General features: G+C 46.3%; 1 protein-coding gene across 1 annotated transcript in view; it reads left to right on the top strand.

The window, feature by feature from the left end:
- Positions 1–23337, top strand: part of ASTN1 (astrotactin 1) — a 191608-nt gene that overhangs the window by 78575 nt on the left and 89696 nt on the right. The window contains exons 9-11 of the mRNA XM_077763092.1: positions 9784–9858; positions 16947–17084; positions 17596–17746. Of these exons, the coding sequence (XP_077619218.1) occupies positions 9784–9858; positions 16947–17084; positions 17596–17746 (364 nt within the window). The remainder of the gene's footprint in view (positions 1–9783; positions 9859–16946; positions 17085–17595; positions 17747–23337) is intronic.

A 23337-nucleotide genomic window follows, 5' to 3' on the forward strand; every position in this document is an offset into this window, starting at 1 on the left:
CGGACAACTTATGTAACCCTGCTGGATGCTTTGTTTTTACCTTTACAACGTGGGGACAGTAACCGAAGGGCTCTTCAGGGGGTTGTGCCTGCCTGACGTGTGACAAATGCTTAATAAATGGCAGTTACTGTTACTGGCTTTTTTCTGACCCATTCAAGATTTCTTCCTTTTACCTTATATAAGCCTTGATCTCAGAGCTGCAAGCCTCTGCGCCAGCTTTCTCCATCCATCGGAGGGCAGATGAACTCTGCATCTGTCTTCTCTGATGGTCCCTGCGTTCCAGAAGCAGACATTTAGCTCTCCCTCCATAAGGCGGGTGTTCAGGGACAAGGTACTGATGTCTCCCACCTGACTTGGGGTCCATGCTTGTGTCCCCCTGAAACTCTTTGTGTTGACAAAAAGGTTAAGTGCAGATTCTTGAGTTGTGTATGTGTCTGTTTATGCAGGTGCATCAGTCAGTATTCTATAGAGAAACAGAACCGAGAGGCTGCAGACACAAATATAGAAAAAGATTTATTGTAAGGAACTGGCTTGTGTGATTATGGAGGCTGACAAGTGCCCAGATCTGTAGTCAGCAAGCCGGAGACCCAGGAGAGCCGATGCTATAGCTTTGGTCCAAATCTGAAGGTCTGAGACCCAGGATAATTGATGATGTAGTTCTGGTTTGAAGGCTTAAAACCTAAGAAAAGCAATGTTTCAGCTTGAGCCAAAAGGCAGGAAAAGACTAATGTCTCAGTTCAAAGTTGATCAGGCAAGAGGGGTTCTCTAACTCAAAGGAAGTTTAGCTTTTTTCTTCTGTTCAGACCTTCAACTGATCAGACGAGGCCCACCCACGCTAGGGACGGCAACTTGCTTTACTCTGTCTACTGATTGTCATGTTGATGTCATCTGAAACACCTTCCCGGAAGCATCCAGAATAAGGACTGACCAAACATCTGGGCACCTTGTAGTCCAAACAAGGTGACAGAAAATTAACCATCATACAGTGCCTTGTCTTCTNTTTTTTTTTTTTTTTTTTCTCAAGGTTGTATCCTTGAATTCCAAAGCTGGGGGGAAACGTCTCAACATTTTTGTCCATTATTGTCATTTTCACAATCATTTTATATATTTCTAAAATTCTTCCAAGAAAAACCCTTTTCAGCATTTAGAACCAGCATTCTTAATAATGTGTGAACAATAAAATGTAGCATCTATTCGGAACTTTCTGTATATCCAAGGTTATTATAAGTAATTGGCATATATTTTAGATCATTTACTCCTGTGCAGTTGGCGAGGTGTGTACTGTTAATACAGATAAGAAAACTAAGCCACAGAGAGGCAGGAATTGTGCCAGTTTCCACGTTTTACCCGAGATAATTTCTGTAAAGCACACACACATGCACCTATTATACACAAAGTCTAGAATAAAACTGCAGAACCTGATTAAACTGAATACTCAAAGATTATCAGTGATCTGAAGTTCATTTCTATATACTTTGTCTTGCGGAATATGCCATATACCTAATGATTTTAATTTTTCATGTAAAGAAATTGAGACTCGAGGGCACATGTATTCACTTGAAGTCATAGTAGCAGAAGGGAGACTGGATTTGTTACTTCTACCTGGGGCTCCTTCCCTTCTATGCCACTGCCTGTAAGATGTCAGAGGGTTAGTTGGGATAGTAAGATTCGGGATGGAACACAAGTTCATGCCTAATTACTGGAAGAAGGGCCAAGAAATAGGCAAGAGGCAGGTAGGTGGATGTGGTGGTACAAGCTTTTAATCTGATTGCCTGTTTTCTGAGTTATGTAGGAAGCAGATCGTTAGCCAAGGGTTCGGATGGGGGAGGAGGTATTGGAGGTTTTGAGGAGAAAGAGGAAGGTTTGAAATATGATCTAGAGAGTGGGAGACTGAACAGACAAGGAAAATGTAGTGTGATGTAGGCTGTATTCAGAGCCCACTTGAGGTCAGTGGTGTGGGATTTAAAATGAGACCAATCAGCGTGGTTGCCAACTGCATTCATTTGCACAGACAGAACTGGAGCCACAGGGTCGTTGAGCTGAACCAGAGTTAGAGTGTCTTAGACAAGTATGATGAAGCGGTGGAGGGGCGAGAGAGTGGGGGTTATGTGTGATTCCAGCGACGGGCCACAGAATTTAATCTAAGTAAAGAGGGGGAGAATATGTGAGGTTGGTGAGGGTCAATAAAGTGGTGGTTGGATGGATGGATTTTAAATCTCAGGAGCATAGAAAACTCTGGCATTAGGAGGAATGATCTGGGAAGGTAGGAGGTGATGATCAAATATTGGGACTCCTGAAATTATGACCAAGGAAGGGTTGCAGACATTGGTAGTCTGGGCTTTACCATGGGAGTAGAGGTGGAGGACAGGGTCATTTAAGAAGAGTCAAGGTGCTGAGTGGTTTAAGAATTGGAAACATCATCTTAGTGGCTACTGAAATTACCAGAAATCATGGCGAAGTGTCGGAGAGGACAGGGAGCCAGACTCTGAAATGTGGTGGGAGAAAGTTGGGGGCGCGAGGGTATTGGGCATGACTGAAGCAAGGAGATGGAATGGTCTGATGGTGGGAATTCATGACCTTGACCAAGGGCAAAGGGTTAGTCAGTGGTAGAGCCAGGTTTTAAACCTACTCTGCCTGGCGCCAGAGATACACTTCTGGCCGCTTTGCTGCTTACTGACAAATATGGTATTCCGCTGCATAAAAACTTCTAAATAACAGACATTAAATAATGAATAAAGTCACATCAATATTTAATTTGTTTTTACATGAGATTTACATGCTTAAAGGTAACAGTTTGTAAAATATACCACGGTCATCACGGTTTATTTTTAAAATGTAATGTTAGAAAAAATTAAGTAAAAGGCAATGTTAGAAATGCATTTTCTATTCATCACATAGTAATGTTGGTTGTACTGACAGTGGCTACTATTCTTTGAGTTTGTTCTGTGTGGCAGGCACTGCCACATACATACTCATTTATATACAACTCCAGGTACTGTTTTATCCACACTTTATAGATGAAGATACTCAGGCGGAGAGAAATTAAGTGCCTCACCTGAGGCTGTGTGACGCAGTAGATGGCGTCCTCCAGGACTCAGACCCAGGTCTGGCCTCATTTCTCATGTCATCTGGCTCTTTACTGAGTGCCTGTTCTGTGATGGCACTAAGCTAGACAGTGAAGGGTGAGCAGAAGTGATGGCAGGACCCCTTATATCTGATGAAGACAAAGAGTAACCAAGTATATAAGAAATTAACTCAGTTTATAGGTTTTATAAAGGAAAGGGCAGGGTGCTTTATATAATAAAGGATGTGACCTAGTCTTGGACCACCAGGGAAGGTCTATTTTGGGAAGTAATTATTTTTTAATTAATTCATTTATTTGGGGGATTGCAGAGAGAGGGAGAGAGAGAGAGTCAGAATCCTAAGCAGGCTCCGCACTGTCAGTGCAGAGCCCTACTCGGGGCTCGGTCCCACGAACACCTGAGATCGTGACCTGATCTGAAATCAAGAGTGGGACACTCAACTGACTGAGCCACCCAGGTGCCCTTGAGAAGTAATTTTTAAGCCAGACTTAAAAGAATAGTATAACTTAACGCACATAAAAGAGAGGGGGAGAAATTCCAGGTAAAGAAAGAAAGGGCCCCCAGGCCCTAAAGCATCCTATGGAAACATCGAGCATCATTATCCTTATTGTTTAATTTCTGACAAAGCCATGGGTTTAGCAAATAATCAAGGCATCAGTCATTCCAGGACTTCCTTCTTTCAGAACTGGTCCTGATTGTGATGCCAGGGGCACATAATAATCCCCCCTTCTTATCATTAGGGTAAATTGAGGCCTGGAATGTTTTGCTGGAAAAGTCCCTTTTACCATTTTTCTCTTCACCTTTTCTCCTGTATATCTTGCAAACTACCTTTTTCCAGAAGCATTTTTCAATGAACCTCTTTTCTTTCTTTGTTTCTCCATTCCCTGCTTGCAAATGCATTTACCTAGCCAAGGAAAGGAACATTTGCTCCAAAGCTGTCACATTACATATGGATATGATCTTCTGAACCAGAACCCCATAACCTAGCACTAGTTGGGCTGGAACTTCACAAACTATGCTTTCATCCTAAACTTAGCTGAATGTGGGCCAGAGGCAAGCTTAAGAGCATGTCCTTTTATTTAACTATGGACAAATTATTTTCATTTGTAAAATACCCTATATAGTGACAGGTGGAGGAATATATAAGTTCAAAGGAAGTTCCATAGTATGCGTTACTTATCAGTGCCTACAGCTGAAGCATCCTCTCTCTGCACACTGAACTGTGTACACACACCCCACACACACATACATGCATACATACATGTATGTATTGTCTCTGCTTTCTCTATCCCCTCTGCCTATTTCCTTCCTCCTTCCCTCCCTCCCTCCTACTATCTATCTATCTATCTATCTATCTATCTATCTATCTATCTATCTCTATTCCCCCTCTCCCTCCCAGCCAATGAGTTTTGAGCTCTCTACAAGGAAGCCCATCACCAGACATGCCAACCAAAAGCTTACAAGCTCCATTTCTATGTGCCACATTCAGGTGGAAAGCTGCATGTGATCAAAAAGCAGAATTTGAAATACTCTTTTCTGCAACAGAATTGGTCTCCTGCACCGGGAAGGGCTCATCCAGTGAGGCTGACCATACAGAGTGTTCACTGACTTGCTTAGGTCTAGATTATGTCCCAGAAGAAATGCCCAAACACCCAGTCAAGTCAAGTCAAGGCCATAGCCACCCCAACACCAGGGCCAAAGGGAAAACCCCATGATGTGTCTTGGGGAAGATGAGGAAGGGCCGAAGAGAGAAGGTGAAAGTTTGGGAGTTGCCCTGGCTTAGGAAAGATTCTGCATAAACTGTGGGTATTGTGTGAGGAAAAGGCAAATGAGAGATTGCTAATTGTTCTAGCATATCTGGTTGCAGGTGTGTTTTGCCGGCTGCCATTTCCATTACCACCGAGCGTTTCTTCCTGCTGGAGACGATGGGGCCCGGCTGCTTCTCATGCTGGCCTGTGACTCGTCCCTGAATCTGGGCCCCCTGTGGCTGTCTTCAGGGTCTTGATTTGTCAGAAAGAAGACATTAACAAACAAAGAAACGCCTTCCTGACTTCTGATTCTGCTAATTTCCCCAAACTAACAGGAGGTGGCCATTCCATCCAGGGCAGGACAGAGAATACTGGAGGCCACACCTCTGAGGTGGAGTCAAGAGAGTAAAGCTTCCTTCCAGCTGCAGGCTTCGACCTTCTGCCCCCCATCCGTCCTGATGCTGTCTGCGGGCAACTCCCGAGCCTTGTGCTCTTTCCACAAAACTCGTATTGGCTCAGTCTGCTCAGCAACACTCTGAGGGAGGCAGCACTTTTGCCCTTCAAGCAGGTGGAAGCCAAGGTGGAAATGTGTTTGACATTCACCTCCCAGCTCCAGCGCTGAAAACCCAAACGAGGGTTGCCTCTGCTTAGATGCCAGAGATTGATCTGCTTTGCTTTGCTCCTGTGACTCAGGACCTGTCAGGCAATTCCTCCAAGGATTATGGGGGGAACATCTCCATGGCCTGAGCCGGTAAAGACATGAGTGGCAGCTGCTGGGACCAAGTCTCTGCCATGTGCATTCGCCTATTGAGAGAATAAAGCCTGAGGAGTGAAAAACAAAGCGTAGAGAGGAGAGGGACAATTTGAGGGCCTTGGGGCCCTGTTCCCAGGCACCCCCAAGGCAACTTCCATTTAAACCTGGGTATGAGACTCAATGATGGGCCTCTTTTTGGTGAAGCCAGTTCCGTTTTCTTACTTGGACTTCTACCAGATCGACCTGATACAGAGGCCTTCCCTGTCTCAGCTGGTCGCAGATATCTCAGCCCCAAAGTGGTTTGGGGACTTTCAGGTCCAGCTTTTCACCATGTTACCCTTCCCTCCTTTTTCTGTATGGCCTCCTGTAGCCTCTCCACTCACGGGCACCAAGCTCCCCGCTGCTGCCATCCCTTGCCCTGCCGACCCCCAGCCTTCCCAGTGCCCAGGACGAGTGCTGGACCACCACACTGCCACTGACCTGATCTCTGTAGCTCCATTCCTCTTCCCGTTGACTCCATTCTCTTCTGTTTGTCTGGACGTACGTGTTTCTTCAGAAAGGCCATAGATTCCTTTGAGGGCAAGAATCTCTTTATCCCAACTCCTGTTGCCTGATATCACAGTTCACACACAATAGGCCCTCCATGAATGTTTTGCTAAATAAATCAAATAGGAATTCCCATCTCCCTGATTTCTCTCTCCATGTCACACATGCTTCCCCCCCTCCCATATTTAACGTCAACACAGTATAATCCCTGTCCTGTGAAGTGACCACCGGTTGGGAGATGGGGGGGCGGAGCTTTGGTGTTCCCATATTCATCATTATCTCCTCTCCAGCAGCACACACACATGTACAATCCGAATTCAAGCCTAGTATTGCCACTGCGTTTGCACCTTAGGGCAAGACACTTGTCCCTAGACAGATATTTGGGAACCTTCTTATTAGAGTATTTGTATTTGATTCGGGTAACTGCTAAATTTAACGTATTTAGCCAGTGTTTGTGGGACACTCACTAAATGCCAGAACCCTGTTCTGAACACTCTAGCTATGTTACATAGTTCCTCCTCGTAACAACCTTGCCAAGTAGATATGATCGTTACCATCCGCCTTACTTTACAGGTGAGGGAATGGGGACACAGAATGATTAAGGGACTTGCTCAAGATCACACAGTGATCCGTGGCTAAGCTAGAATTTGAAGTAGGCAGGCTGGCTTCCAGAACCCACATCCTAATCACTGCACCCTGCTGCCCCTTGTTGTGATCTGGGCAGGTTCTACCCTGCACATCTGCGCCCTTGGATTCTGAGTTGTCTTTCTCAATCTCCAAGGCCCCTCGAGAGCAGGAAGGCTCTTTGATCTGACCTACCTAGCAACATGCTGATGTGTGTTTAATCAGCGGGCTCACTGATTTATTACCTATGGCTTGAATACAGGTTTATTTATGTTATTCTACGCAGTTAATTGTTCACATTGTAATCAATGCCAGTCCTAAAATTTGGCTCCTCAAAATATATTTTCAAACAACCTAGGAACCATGCCAAAAATTAACTCTAATTACACATTGTACCAACTTCAAGCACTAGAGAGGACTCGAAGGCAAAATGTGTGTGATTTAAAATTATTAAACTGATAGTAAGTAATATGTGATTTTGCCCAACAGAGAAAGTTACGTTTCTCTCTCTCTCTCTCTTTGTATTGCCCTTTCTAGGTGTCAAGGATCACATGGGGCTTTTTCCCCCTCGTGATTTCTAGACTTTTTCTTGAATTAACACATAATTTCGAGCAGCTCAGAAGCCACCACTCACTGTTCAGCAAAAAAGAATCATATTCAAACCCCTCTCCGGGGGTTCACCTCCAATGAACAGAACAAACATGAAAGACACATGGGGAGAAGCTGTTGATTTGATGCAGGGGTTATTCATAATACAATGTGGAGTACTTTTTGGAGCCAATTCTAGTTGCTTCAGGGTATTTCTAAATTGAATTCCAAGAATAAAGTGTTTATAAATAGTAAGCATAAAAAAGAATGCGTTCATCCCAGCCGCTTCTGTATGTAGCCCCGATGGCTCCCTCTGCAGATACTGACCCCTTTGGCTAGTTAATTGCTTAACCAGTGAGTTAGGTGGGTGGTGCTCAACCCCCCCATCAGGCCCAACACCCTGTTTTATAACAAATATTTTTAACCCCTTTCCATGAAATAGAACAAATATATTTAACCCCTTACAAGAAATTCACAAGTAATAAAATCTATATACGCAAGACTTCAAAAATAAATATAATGCCTTAACAATGTTTAAAAGAGAAATAAAAGAAAGTCATTTATAACCATATAGTAACTTTTAATGTGTAAATGCTGTGGTAGGGTTGCGATAGGAGAATTAATAATGTCAACAGACACTTGCACCTAATGTAGATTCACCATAATGTAATAAGTAAAGTAGTATATGATACACAATACATGTAAGAGCAGTATCACCTGATCTGGGTGTGCTGTATTGGTGATTCAAAGGTCATGAGCGGCATTGCAGACAATGATATGATTTTCCAAACGTATGGACAGATCTTGGTAAAATTTCTAAGTTATAATGTGTAGTCTTCCCTCAATTTTCTTTTTTTTATATATATATATTTTTATTTATTTCTAGTAGAGAGAGAGAGACAGCGTGAGAAGGGGAGGGTCAGAGAGAGAGGAAGATAGACTCTGAAGTAGGCTCCAGGCTCTGAGCTGGCAGTCAGCACAGAGCCCGACTCGGGGCTTGAACCCACGAACAGCAAGACCATGACCCAAGCAAAAGTCGGACCCTTAACCGACTAAGCCACCCAGGCGCCCCTCAGTTTTCATGGTAGTTATGCACCCAGGAAATTTGTCATAGATTAAAAACAGTACAAGCTGCTTTGTGCTTATATGTCAATGGAGTTAGCATCTTGGCTCAGGTCACGATAGGCAAGTTTTAACCTATGTAAATGTGTAGTGAGACATTCTGTAGCTCTTAGGACATACGGAAACGCTTTGTTGCACAGAGCTATCTTGAGCGCTGTCCGATTCTCGCCATTCTAGCCCAGCTCTCTAAATGCCAGCAATGTCCTCCAATCATTGTGTTATTGAAGAGTAACCATAAATGTCCCCAAGTGCACTCTGTTGGGTGATGGCATTCACACTGACAACCACAGGATTAGTTCCAGCATTAGATTTAGCCCCAAATCATAATTATGTCATTTTATGCTGCTGACTTTTTCTAGTTTTTGAAGACCAAAGGCATGGCTACAGCGAAATCCTCAATCATTGGGTTGAGGGCTCAGTTCATACAGTGTGTACAATATCTAGTGCCCGACACAGTCCCAGGCTTTCCTAAGTCTAGCTCACAGGAGCAAATAATTTTGGGGTTAGACATGTGGGTTAGTCAAAAGATATATGTACTATTTGAATAACATAGTTTTGTTACTTTCAATTATAAGTGACAGAACCTAGAGGTTCAGAAGGGAGACTTGTATTAAGAATCATTGAAAAAGTACCACTTCAATTGTTTCTGTTTGGAGGAATGGCGTTAAAATGTTTGAAAACCTCTGGACCCTGTCAAAGACCCAGAATCTTCATGTAATTTTGAGGAGGGAAAGGGAACATGTTGAGGACCCTGGATGAGCTGTGGCTTTGGCCTAAGAGGTTTGCTTAATCTTCACAGCGGTCTGAAGTCAGCTGTTACTGACTCTATTTTTACCAAAGAGGAAATTAGACTCAACAAGGCAAATGACTTGCCCGCAGCAAGCCAACAGCAGAACAGGGTTTGAACCCAGAACCGTCTGATTCCAGAGGCTTCGTCTTTCCCAAGAAATCATGCTGACTGTCTTTTTTTTAAGTGAGGCAGAGCTAAGTATCAGTTAAGTCTACGTCGGAAGGACCGTGAATCACTGCCATGTGAGGTCCATCTTAATATGATTTTAGTGCCTCTGGAGTTGTGGTTGTCATGTCTGTTCCATTCCACTTTCCTGGTGGTTCAGTGACTTTTATGTTGATCATGTTCTGGGTCCAGCTCCAGCATTCAGGGTCTTGCGAGAGCCCCCCTCAGTGGGATTCTTGAGGGCAGGGACGAGGTCCCCTGTGTCACTGGGTCTCCGGCACCCGGCATGGTGCCTGGCATGAAGTCGATGTTCAGAGAGTGTTTGTGGAGTTGACTTTAATTGAATGATGTTTCTCCTTTTAGGCCTTGGCCTTACACAATATTTCAGCGGGGCTTTGACCTGGTTTTGGGAGAACAGCCTTCTGATAAAATATTCAGGTAAGTGGCTGTCTAGGGACTTGCTTTATGTATGTCTGCAAGCCCCATGTCCCACTTCCCACTGACCTTTCTTTCCTAGAGATAAAGTAGAAAATGGGAAACACATTTAGCTGTTCTGCCCTCCTCGTTACAAAAGCGCTGGCCCCAGTACTCACGCCTGGTGACAGGGTGGAGAACTCTTGAGGGCAGACAATGCTATTTGGGTCCTGGCTTCCTTGCTTACCTCGTCTGTGAACCCCAGTAATTTACTTAACTTCTTGGAGCCTCCAGTTTCTGCATTTGTTAAATGGGGCTACGTTGTTATTTGCCTGGTTCTATTGTGGTGAGGAATGTGTGAGATAACGCAGGGAAAGCCCCTGGCGCAGAAACTGGCACAGAGCAGGCAATTAATGTCAGTTTCTGCCTCTCCCTTTTGCATCTAATTTGCACCTTTTTCATCAAGTCTTGTTCAAAATCTGTCCCGCCCCTGCCTCCTCCTTTTCTCAGCTCTACTTCATTATTATGTTTCTTTTATCTACCACCCTCCTAATCAAATTGGATATTTCTAGCCCCTCCCAAATTTCTACCTACATACCTGGGAATAGCACATGCCAGAAAAGTCAACCAGCAGAGGAAGAATTTGGGTGCCACCGTGAGCTGTTGGACGTTCGTGAAGTTTAATTCACACCAGGCTGTAGCTGGAACACGAGTTTATTTCCAAACCAAGATCTTCTCATGCCTTTATTTTGTCAACGTGTCCTTCATTTAGTGTGTATTTGCTGACTCCTGGCAAAGTACCTGAGATAGTCTGTGGCCTGGCAGTATGGGCGTGAATACACGTCCCTCTGTGTGCACGCCCTCTGACAGAGGAAGTAAATAGTCAGGCCAGAAGGTCTGATGTCAGAAGATGCATTAAGCTGATGCAGGGCACTATGGGAGAAATGGCGGGCAGTGTGGGGCAAATGGAAAGCATGTTTCCTTCCCACTGCACCCCTACAGAGTGCTGAGTCTTCATATTCTCCGCCCCCTTTCTGGGCCCTTCCCCAGACCCTCCCTGTCAGCCTGGCCTGGCCTAGGTGTTAATTTTGCTCCTGCATTTGCCCCCTAGAGCCGACTCCTCTGCCCCAGGTCCTCCGGCTCCTTCTCCTTGCTGGCTCCAGACTGCCTGGGTTTGGCCCCTGCAGTGTTCTCTGAAGACATGCTCTTAGCAAGAGTGTAGATTTACACAACTACTTCCTCACGGGCCTTCCCTTGCCTTTTTCCCTCCTGAGTGTCTCTCAGGGGAGGCCGCGTCACATTCATGGCTGCTTTTGAGGATTCATGCTATGCGAGATGTCAGCTATATTCCTTAGACTATTACTTGGGCATTTAAACTTTCCAACAAGGATTTATCATGTGGCTGATGTTTTTCTTCTTCTTTTTCTACCACCGGTCTGCTAAGACCTTCGAAGGGTGATAAAGATAAGGTAGATGGAGAGCCTGGTGGAGTTCGGCTGATTAATGTGGATAAGTTTCCTCTCCCCTAAAAGTTAGAAACCAACACTTTGAAAAACAGGGGCCTTAATGAAATTGCTGTTAAAGCAGAACCTGTACCAAACCTGCGCTTCCATCCCCACAGGTGCCATTTATTCTTTTCAGGCATGTTAGCTGCCAGCCACATGTGATAGCCACGCGCCACAGAGGGGTCAGCTGAATGGCTTGACCCTTGCAGTTATTTCAGGAGCCAGTGGGGTAATCAGTCCTGTTGGCCCCTCACATGGCAAGAACCCGCCTTTCTCCAATAAAAGTAATGGGTCAGGATTTACCTATTTTAGGTATTAAGAACTTTAATCCAAACCACTCTGGGATCGTAGTAAAGCAACTGCCAGTGGCTACTCTGGAAAATTTCGTGACCCGGCCAGTGACTGTAATCTCTTAAATAAGCGAAGGACTGTTTTCTTGCCATTCTGTTCACCTATGATTTAGTATCCTGATGAATTCCAAGCTACTGCACATTTCTGACATTTGAATCTCTCCACATTTGAATGCCAGTGGACAAGGCTGTTTTATAAGTTGCTCTTCTCCTATGGAAACTTCCATTCTTTTTTTTTTAAGTTTATTTATTTTGAGAGAGAGAGAGAGAGCAGGAGGGGCACAGAGAGAGGGAAAGAGAGAGAATTCCAAGCAGGCTCTGCACTGCCAGTGCAGAGCTCAATGTGGGGCTCAAACTCATGCACCATGAGATCATGACCTGAGCCAAAACCAGGAGTCACTTAACCGACTGAGCCACCCAGGCTCCCCAGAACCTTCTGTTCTTGGTCAAATCTATTCCCTACCTGATCCACTGTCCCCGGCAACATAAACACTTCCCACTTTACTCTTCTGCTCATCCTCATTCCTCTAGCAGGATATATATTCTTCTCCTAATATAAACACTATCCATTTCCATGGTCTGGGACATATCTTAGTTAAGTCCAGTTATCTACTGAGCGCCTACCACTGCGAGACACTGGTTTAGATGCTGTAGATATGACCAAACAAATATGACTGACATGGCCCCTGACTGCAAGAAATTTACAATCTCATCCAAGAATTGTTCTCCAACCCTGATCTTCCAGGAGAATCCCAGCATGCTTCAAAAATGGCAAGTGATCTTACCCGGCATCAACCAATTAATTGAAAAGTTCAGGGACATGGGATTAGGCCATGAGTTTTTTAAAAACACCATGGTAATTCCGATCTCTATCCAGGATTGAAGAACATTGCTTTAAAGCTTTTCCAAATCCACAATGACTTTTCCCTGCTCCAGACATCTATAACATACTGACTGTAATATTTATTTGTCAATTATTTTCTCATGTTTAGTTTTAGTTGCCTGTTTATATCAATGAAATGATGTTTTCTTGAGGGAAGGGGTCATACCCTCTATGGCTTTAAATATTTAACATCTAATATATGATTTTGAACACAGTAGATCTCCAGCAAATATCTGTAACTGATCATTTCAGGTATTTCCTAAGGACTTGAAACCAAATTAATAAAAGACCTTGAGACCAAACCCAACCTTGGTAATCTGCTATCCCAAAGAATCTGAGAAGGGCCCAAGCTAGACTCAGAGGGTCCGAGGAAGCTGAGCCGAGTCTTTTCAGCAAATCCAGTGCAGTGCCAGAGACATTCTCTCCATTGTGGTGAGGGTCATGCCATTCCGCTAGATCTTCTGGTGGCGGGATTGGTGCAGACTTGATTTCTCCCTCAGAGACCCTCCTTCCGAGTGTGTAGCTGTGTCACTGGGAATGACACCTCATTCTGGAACTGCCTGCCCTGGGGAAGAGTGGAGATGCCAGGCCAAGAGCTAGCCATCAGTTTCCCCACACCCTGTTTTATGCCAAGCCACAGTGAGAGGACAGTCTTATTATGCCCAGTGCTCTCTGGCAAGAGTTTGCCTCTGAACAGAAGTTTCAAATACGAGTTCAACAGTGTCGTGTGCAGGACTCAGCCTACAGCTGAGCCATCCACTGCAGTGGTCACCACCAGCTGTCACAAGAGAAGGCCCAACTTGGGAAAGCATTCCAGATGCTCTCCCAATTCCTCTTTGGTGGCTTTCTGAAGTCATTCCTGCCAAATCAACATGAATGAGGGACAGATGAGATTTCAGGACACAGCTTTTTCTCTGACAGTTTGTTCTATATTTGGTTTTTGGAGTTACTCCGTAAATTTTGCAGAGAAAAGAAAACTTTAGAATTTCATAGGCATGAGCCAGTATGGGCTGGAAAACTGCTGTGAGCCATACTTGTGTATCAGACCAGCCCCCAGCTTTCCCACTGAGGGAGAGGTGACCTTGGGGAGGTGGCCAAACTCCTTAAAATGTTAGTTGACAAATTAGGAAAATGGGGCCAAGTGACCAACCTGAGAAGACTGTCGTGAGGGTACATGGAGCAGCGTTATGGAGCACATGCCATGTTGAGAGATCTCAACGGAGGTTAGCCTCAGCCACCTCTGCCTTCACTTCCTCTACAGGGTTTCTCCTTGGCCCTACCAGAGATCGAAGAGTACACTATTTTTCTTGTTAATGTGGTACAGTGTTGTGTCTCAGAAACTACTGTGCCCTTCGGTGGTCTCTCACCATCCATCTTGACCACTAAATCCATTTGGACCCAGAGGTTGACCCATATCCTGCTCTCAGTAAAGGGTGATCTTCACTATCACTTCTCCTTGAAGTTTGACAACAGAGATTATATCCACCCTGGAGCCTGTGCAAACTAGGGAACAGACTGAATCTCCTTATTGATCAGTCCATAACTATTTATGGAGTGACCTCCTTGGGCCAAAAATTTGTGGTAGGCAGTGCAAATACCAAGATGGCAGAGAAACGTCCCCTGCCACACAAGAGAGCACGTTCTTCTGAGTGATGATGGACACGAGAGGATGGGCACAAGTCACCATCTCCGGGAGTGACCAGGAACCATGTGTGTGTGCATGGAGGAGTGTGTCCCTTGTTCAGCCTGAGGTTGAGTGTGCAGGTCCTGGCAGGCCTTCTGGAAGGGGTGGGGATTTTAACTGAGTCTTAACATGGCTGGAATCCAGCGAAGAAAGGGAAGCAAATTCAGAAAGGATTCTTAAGAGCAAAGGCAAAGAGGTGAGGAAATTAAGGGGACTTTAGAGATGACAGTCCGATTGCATGGTACAAGGACAAAACGTGAGGCAGGGTTTGGGGAAAGAAGCAGCTGAAGAAGGGGGTGGGAATGACATTGTTGGACATGTGCTCTTTGCTCCGTAGGTCCAGGGTGCTGTTGAATGGTTTCAGTTGGGGAAAGAGGTGGCTTCCTGTTCCCCTCTGAGTTGTTTGTTGCTGAATGCAGAGGAGGAGGGGAGCCCTGAGACAGAGGGGCATGGAGCTCTCTCTTCCAAAAGAAAAATTAACCATCAGAAATATGCTAGAACTGCCAACTGTTTCCCAAAATCTGTTTCATAAATTATAAGCTACAGGTCCCAGATTTGTTGCTCTACATCAGTGCAAACTTGTAATTTTATAACCAAAATAGAAAACAAAAATTCACCTCTATGTCCAAATCAACAAATAAACTGCTTCTTCCCTGGTACCATTCAAACTTGGATATGTTCTCTCTGAAACAATAGCTCATTTATAATATGAGTGGTGTCCTTACCCCCGCCTGCCTGTTGTCGCGTTGCCCTCAAGAGTGTCCATTCTGAAATGCAGTGTCAGTGCAGCACCTTGCATATTGTTGCCTCCGAACCCACTTCTTCTCTTAACCTCAGATTCCGGGCACTTAGGGGCAATCATTTGCCCTAATCGGCTCCTTAATCTTGCCAGATGAGGGTGTGTGTGTATGTGTGGTGTGTGTGTGTGTGTGTGTGTGTGTGTGTGTCTGTAGGGACTGGCATGCCTTCAATTTTGCCAGCTGCTTCACAGAAGAATGAAGTGGCAGGTGTCCTCTTCTGTCCCCTGCTAACTGGCCTCCCTCACCTGGTGCAGACCCCTCCCTGAATCCCTGCACAGACCGAGCCCCAACTCTTGCCATCTGTCCGCATGGATGGGAAGAGTTGAGTGCATCCTTCAGAGCAAGAAGCATCTCCGTTATTTCAGTGCTACTTAATGTAGAGATTCACCCAGCAGGTCACAGAATAGGGGACCGAGAGTGAGGTTGGGAATGAGGGGACAATCTCTAAAATCCTGGCTGCATCCCACTTGCTCGGTGGTTTTGCCTTTCTCCTGGGCACCCGCCTTCTCTTCTGTCAGCTGCTATAGCACCCAGAGCCTCCTGTGCTTCAGAGGGTGGGTGAAAATCGCGCGAGCCTGGGTCAGTGGGCATTCTCTGCGGCCAGCATTCCAGAGGGTGGTGTTTCTTTTCTTTTTTTTTTTAATTTTTAATGTTTTATTTATTTCTGAGAGAGAGAGAGAGACAGCATGAGCAGGAGAGGGTCAGAGAGAGAGGGAGATAACAGAATCTGAAGCAGGCTCCAGGCTCTGAGCTAGCTGTCAGCACAGAGCCTGATGTGGGGCTTGAACCCACAAACCGTGAGATCATGACCTGAGCCGAAGTCGGACGCTTAACCGACTGAGCCACCCAGGCACCCCAGAGGGGGTCGTGTTTCTCATAAAAGATCGCAAGCCCTCCGTCTGGTTTCCTAGCATCATCTCAAGCAACCCCAGGGAGTGGAGAAGGGAGCCTGTGGGTTAAGGGAGACAAATGAGCAGGGCTCTGAAGTGGGGCTCTGTGACGGGCATGCTGATGGAGCCAGGGCTGGGTTCTGTTTAATTGTAAGCATTCTTCGATTGTTCCTCCCTCCACAGTAGGTTGGAAGGGGCCGCCAGACTGCCACCGCCTTGTGATATCCCACCCACACTGGCTTTTATCCCATAGACTATTTTTGACTGTGAACACAGGGTATTTGAATGCCTTTGAAATAAAATGAATGAATAAATAAACAAATAATCTTTCATGATTTCCTTAAGCTCTCCCTTGAAATGCTGATTGATTCTTCTATTCGTTTTAGCCCTTGTTATAAGAATTTTTAAAAATGCAGCAATCTCGCAATCTCCCCTGTCTCCTGAGGGTTACCGCCATTAGCTGAGGGTGTGGGTAGGAGTGTGGAGAACATATCCAGGCTTGTCCTGTTCTTCCTCTTCTCTTTTCCCTGGGGCTGCTGCCTTCCTTCGTTTCTGTGTGCATCACACAACAACCTGAAAAGGGGGAGCTTCTGTCTTCCTTTCCCTTGCAGGGTTCCTTCAGGCACAGGGAGGAGCCGTCGTTACCACTGTGGGTGTGCAGTCCGAGGGCTGGGGACAGTGGGAGACCAGTCTCTTCAATTAAAATGCTTCCAATTATATCTGACTTCGGGTTGAGGAAGCCCCGCTTTACATCTGAAGGAAACTGGAATTCGATTTCTTAGGGCTTGATAAGAACCACTTCAAACAGCTGGTGAGTGGGCGCCATAATCCGTTCCCCCAACTGGCTGGACACGTGCATCATCTTATCCACGGAGTGGCGGCCAGCTCCCTTTCCTGAAGAGGCGGCGAGGGCTGAAAAGGAAGGCCTTGATAGCAGAAGGCCGGGTCTGCTGGCGGGGGGGGGGGTNCCGTAACCACATGGTGTTGGGTGTCCCTACAGATTCACCTACACCCTTGGGGAGGGCATGTGGTTGCCCCTCAGCAAGAGTTTTGTGATCCCACCAGCTGAACTGGCCATCAACCCTTCAGCAAAGTGCAAGACGGACATGACAGTGATGGAGGACGCCGTGGAGGTCAGGTGAGTCTGGGCTCGGGATGCCGGGGCCACGTTTGGCTTGGAGTGCTGAGTGAGGAACTACTAGCAGGTGCAAGGAGCTAGGAAAGGAATCTTGACGAGCTGAAAGGAGAAGTTGGCGGGCTGCCTTCAGATTCCCTGTACGCAGTGCCAGGGTCTACTCTATCTGGGTCAATACTGCACACCCCAAGGCTCATGCTCTGGGAGAGGACATAAAATTAGAGTTTGTAAGCTCTTCCCACATCCCCTAAGGACTGACAGGCAATAAAATGTTAATTTCCTCACCCAAGTTTAGACCTCCTTCTTTGACCAGGCATTACAGCCTTGGCTCATTTCCCAGATATGGAGAATGTCCATAATTTGTTAGTTCAAGGCCCAGAATGTGGCTGATCTTTAATTTTCGTGAGAGTGAGACGTGATGCAGGTGACTAGATAGGAACTTGGAATGTGATGCTACTTGTTGTACCTGGAGTTGCCTTGACTCCTGCCCCCCTCCCGCTGTGTCTCCCCACAGAGAGGAGTTGATGACCTCATCCTCCTTTGACAGCCTGGAGGTTCTCTTAGATTCCTTTGGGCCAGTGCGCGACTGCAGCAAGGACAATGGGGGCTGCAGTAAGAACTTCCGGTGCATCTCAGACCGCAAGCTGGACTCCACTGGTTGCGTGGTACGTCTGCCCCATCAGGCTTCGGATTCCAGGGTGGGTCGGGGGGGCACACAGGATAAGACATAATGCATATACATACTGTGATGCAAATATACTTGAATATAAGATGAGGCATCTGGCTGGCTCAGTAGGTGGAGCGTGTGACTCTTAATCTCAGGGTCTTGACTTTGAGCTACACATCGAGTATAAAGGTTACTTAAAAATAAAATCTTTAAGAAAGAAGAGAGATAAGGTTGGGGCACTCAGGTGGCTCATTCGCTTAAGCATTTGACTCTTAATTTCAGCTCAGGTCATGATCTCACTGTTCGTGAGTTTGAGACCCACGTCAGGCTCCATGCTGACTGTGCAGAGCCTGCTTGGGATTCTCTCCCTCTCTGACCCACCCCTGCTCACTTGCTCTGTAACTCAAAATAAATAAATAAACTTTAAAAAAGAGAGAGAAGGTCAAAATGATCCCTCCCTCGTTGTCAACCACCGTGTAGTCTAAATTATGAATTTTCTCTTGACAGAGATGAGAAACTAATCACTAACCAATCAAGAAGAAATTTTGTAGCACCTACTATATGTACTATAGCTATCCTAGTGAAATTTCATGAATTATAGAGCAGGATTCTTTGTTTCCAGTCTTACAATCTCATTGGCGAGGGTTACCTCCAAACAATTTGAGAATTAATTAGCTGCTTAACAGTAGGACATTGACTCTGATAGGAATTAGACGGTATTGACCATAATAGGAAATTCTATCGTAGTCTAGGGTCAAATCACACTGACTGTAATAGGAGATTTTAGGAGAAACCTACCTCAGGCCAGAATGATGAAAGAAGTTAATTTACCCCAGGAATGGTAGAGAAAAATAAAAATATGTCTCCTTTGCGACCATAGCAATGAACCTTCACCGAAGGTGGTTTTCTACTTTGTTGTTGGCTATGGGGACTTTGCCTACTTGTGAAACATGTGGTGCTAGGACCTAAAAAGTCAAGAGCGGACTAAGAGAGCTCCTGCACTGTGGATAAAGTCACTGTGGGGACTGCACCATGCAGGTAAATGGAGGCAGGAGCAGATGCAGGTAAATGGAGGCAGGAGCAGATGAAGCCATCAGCTGCTGGGGCCTTTAATTAATATTGGCGCTTTCATGCCCAGCAGCACTGTTGTCTGTTGCTAGCCCTCCTTTCTTTACAAGGGCAGAATGATGCCGTCCTCACAGAGAGGAGAGGACAAAGAAGGAAGGCAGGAAAGCCAGACATAAAGTGGGCAGAAAGGAGAGGGAGCGATGGCTTGTTGAGACGCATAGTTCTGCTGTGTTTCGGGGGCAGGGCCAGGAGCCTCCAGCTCAGGGAGACTGCGGTGCCTCATCTCGCTTCCCAGTCTGACAGCCGTGCTCCAGGAATGGGATCGGGGGCAGGGGCAAGCTGTGAGGAGGCTGGGCCGAATCCCGCTTTCACACACCCTCTTCCCGGTCTCTGAGCACCTGCTTCGTTCTGAGAGCTGTGCTCCATCAAAGGCAGATATGCGCCTGGGATGCAGGGTGGGACCCTCACAAGCCTAAGGCCTCCCCGGACTTTCACAGATCAGGCAGCAGCTGACAGGAGCCTGATTCATGTGAGGAAGGAAAGAAAGTGAAGAAAAGAAAAGGGAGAGAGCTGAGGGGGCAGGTAGGCGGAGACCTAGCCCGTCCATCAAAGGAAGGGAAGGCAGAATAGAGGACCACCGGTCAAGGACAAAGAGAAGTGCTTGTGGGTTCTGCCTTCCAGAGGCGGCCAGGAGGTATGTTGGTGTCCGCCAGGGCTCGCCTCCTTTTGGCTGGTCCACTTTCAGACGTCTTAAGCAACGAGCTTCCCAACTGGGTCTCTCAGGAGACAATTTCACCCTCTAATGGAGCTCCCAGCTGAGACACATTTTTCCCTAGTATTCAACCTGCATTTCTCCATTCAGATTTCAACCTTTCATCCCTTGCCACTCTCTTGGGTCATTCTGAGCACTGAAACACTGTGTGTGCACGTGCGTGAGTATGCTCCCCGCTCCGGCCCCAGCCAGCCCCAGCTGAATCGGAGCGCGCTCACACCTTCATACACTTGCACATGACATGCCCTCTGTCTCCTCCCCTTTCCTGAGCCCGGAACGGTGGCCTGTCAAGTGCCTTCTGTTGGTGATCCTAGCCCCTTTTATTTGGCACGTAGCCTTGCTGGTGTATTTTTGTACTTTTAACACTGTAATCTGTGAGACGAAGCTAGCAGGAATAGTTCCGATGAATATGCATTTGCAATAAGGCCGCTGCGTTTTAGAATTGGAGCCTCGGCAGAAAGTCACCCAATTATACCAGTGCTTGGGATTAGCATAATACTTTGAAGTCACTGGTCCACGTGGCTGTTGGAGGGAGGCGGGGCCGGGTGACTGGCAGGCCATTCAATGGACTGTTTTTCCTTGGCCATCAAGCACGTGATCCCTGAGACCCGAGGACTTACGGGTGAGAGCCGATGTGTCACATCTCGACCCTTGTGATCCTCCTGAGAAGTAGATCAGGGATTTACGTTGAGCTGAGCTGGGACACCAGTACTGGGCAAGAGGCCTGATATGATAGCAGAGCCGTCCAGGGTCATCTGGAGGTGTGGACCAGAGAAAGAGGCATTTGGTGGCACCAAACTGCAGTCTGGGAGATTCAGGCTACCATTCACCTCTCCACATAAACCCTGACGTTCAGTTCTCTGGGTGCCGGATTGGAAGCCTTCTCAGGAACGGCATGTTTTCATGGACGGAGAAAGAGATGAGGAACCCCGAACACACGGGGCCTGAGGGAACCTGGGAGAGGGGCAGGGAGGGGATGTGGGACCAGAGGAGGTACCTGTGTGTTTTACTGATTGGCAGCAAGCCAGACGGGCGGGGCCAGTGCACTGGGGCCCGCTCAATCTTCATTCTTTCTAGGAAGACAGGACACGTTTCTCAGTTATGCATGGACTCCCACAGGGTTAATTGCTACCCAGTTAATTGCCCTATTGTTTATGTTGTCTCTGAGGACGGGGAAACAAATGCCCGTGAAAGGCATGGACCTGTGGAAACCCCATCACTTGGTTCCAAACTGGACCACTCTCCCAAAGCAGGGATTGTGGAAACTTTGGGAAGGCTCCCCGAGCAGAGGTCACCCCCCCGCTGCTGATAACTTTGGGTCTTATTTCTGCCCATGTGCTTACTGTGCCCAGGTGGGAGCTGTAGTCCCTCCATGGAAAGCACCAAAGCAATGGCTCTGTGTTCTGTGACGTTCCATAAGGTCCTGCGAAGTGACTGTATCGGTGTCCTATTGTTGCTTCAACAGGACCATGGGTTTAGTGGCTGAAAACAATACTCATTTATTATTGTACAGTTCTGTAGGTGAGAATGCAACACGAGTCTCATGGGGCTAAAATTGGGTATCTGCAAGGCTGCATTCTTTTCTGAAAGTTCCAGCGGAGACTCCACTGTCTTGACCTTTCTGACTTCCAGAGTCTGCCCTTGGGTTTTGGCTTGTGTTCACCTTCCTGTGTCTTTAAAGCCAGCTGCATTGCACTTTTTCTGGCCATTCTCCTGTAGCACCTGCTCTCTGATCTTCGGTTTCTCTTGTCCACTTTTGAGGACTCCTGTGGTGATGTTGGATCCACCTGGATAAACCAGGGTAATGTCCCCATCTCACCTTGACCTGCAAAGCACCTTCTGTCGTGTAAGGAGACACATTCACAGGCTCCGGAGGTTATATTGCTGACATCCTTGGGGGGACCACAGGTGGGAGATGGCAGTGGGTTGGGGTGGACTTGGTGGGCAGGATGCTGATCCCCACTCCCAGCTTGAGCCAGGGCACCCTCATTCTCATCCAGCCTACCTATTGAGGTTTAAGTTAAAATACTTAGAAGGTTTGAAAATTATTTCCAGTGCTCTAGAATAACGGGAAGCCCATGCTCTACTGCTGCTTCCTCATCTTCACACTCATCCTGAAAGTGGCCCCCAAAATGCCTTTGCTTTGTGCGCTATCTGCGTGTGCTTAGGTGAGCAGACCGTGGCCTTGGAAGGCAAGGGGTCAGCTGTCCTGCTTTCTCGTGTAATGAACACATGACCTTGGCTGCCAGAGCATTATGCTCTAATGAGCTTTGAATTACCCAGTGACCCTACCGCCCTTCTGTCCACATGCTGTCCACAATGGTTTCCCACGAAATGTGTCATTTCACCTCTACTGGAGCGCAGATGTGCAGAGACCATTACAGATGACCATAGGACGGTAAGCAGAAGCCTATGCTTCAGAGGCCTTCAGAGAAATGGGGACAGGAAGCTGAAACATAAATTTAATTCCACTAAATGTTCCCCCTGGGAGAAGTCTTGCATGGCTTGGGTTGGTTTGTCAGAGCCCATCAAAAAGTCAGGGAAATCATTATTTGTAAAAGGAAGATTATGACATAGGAAGAGGGAGCTTGTTTTGAGTAGGCATTATGGGTGGATATCTTACGAATCATCCAGGTAAGACAAGGCAGGTACAGCTGAGGGAAAATGTTCCTCTTCCCCTTCCCCCTGCCCCGGGGCCCCGAACACGCTCATGTGTCCATCACTCCTATTCATCTGCTAACAGTGCATCTGCCTTGTGATCTGGAACGAAAGGGTGTGTGTCTCAGGCCTAGTGAGATTTGACTAGACTCCTAAGTAATTAATCAACCAAAAATCACTGGTAGGAAAAGAAGGAAGAGACAGTGAAGAAAAGGAGTTGAATGGGAGGGGAGAAATTATTTTAATCTCATTAGCAAATGATGCCTTAGACCAGTAATAAGTCGAGAAGCCATGAGCATCTCATGAAAGATGATTAACCTTGTGTATTTTAGTGGTCGCTAAAATATGAGCTCATTTATTAGACCTTCTCAATGGGGGACGGTTGTTGCCATTTTTATAAATGGAGTTTTCTTTATAAACCTCTTGTTTGTAAAGGCTCTGGGACTGCTAAATGTAACCTATGCCAAGAGGGGTTCATATATGACCTTGGGGCTTAATCCTGAGCACAGTTCTCTTTTAAGAAATAAGTGGAGAGATTGTCCACAAGCCAAGAGATGAGAATGGCCAATACTTGCCAAGAGAAAATACCAACTCCTCCTGGAGGCGGAATTCTCTCCTGACAGCTGGGTTCTGGCTGCAAATACTTCTAAGAAGGCATGGTTTGGGGCCAGTAGTTTAATTTGTATTTAGATGCAGATTTTGAGGAGTCCAGAATGTGACCACAACAGTACAAGTAACATGTGGGCAAAACCAAAAACAAATGTCTGCCGTGGGAAACTTGATGGATCAGCCCTGTTGGAGAACAGGTGCTCTGGTTCAACCAGGGTTGAGAATAAAACTGTATTTTCAGCTTCAGCCTTTTGTTCCTGGAAATCTTTCAAAAATATTTTTCCCTGAACTGCAGACCAAGTGAGTTACAGCACAGTGAAGATAATTGCATCTTTTTCAGTGATTGAGGATCTTGTCTTGCCTTCAGGGTCATTGCTCTGGACATTTTGAGCATTTTTGCCTTATGCACCCATAATATGGAGTGTGTGTGTGTGTGTGTGTGTGTGTGTGTGTGTGTGTGTGAGAAAGAGAAAGAGTAGTGA

This window comes from Crocuta crocuta, unplaced genomic scaffold (assembly GCF_008692635.1).
Source record: "Crocuta crocuta isolate KB4526 unplaced genomic scaffold, BGI_CrCroc_1.0 scaffold3, whole genome shotgun sequence".
In the NCBI taxonomy this organism is placed as follows: Eukaryota; Metazoa; Chordata; class Mammalia; order Carnivora; family Hyaenidae; genus Crocuta; species Crocuta crocuta.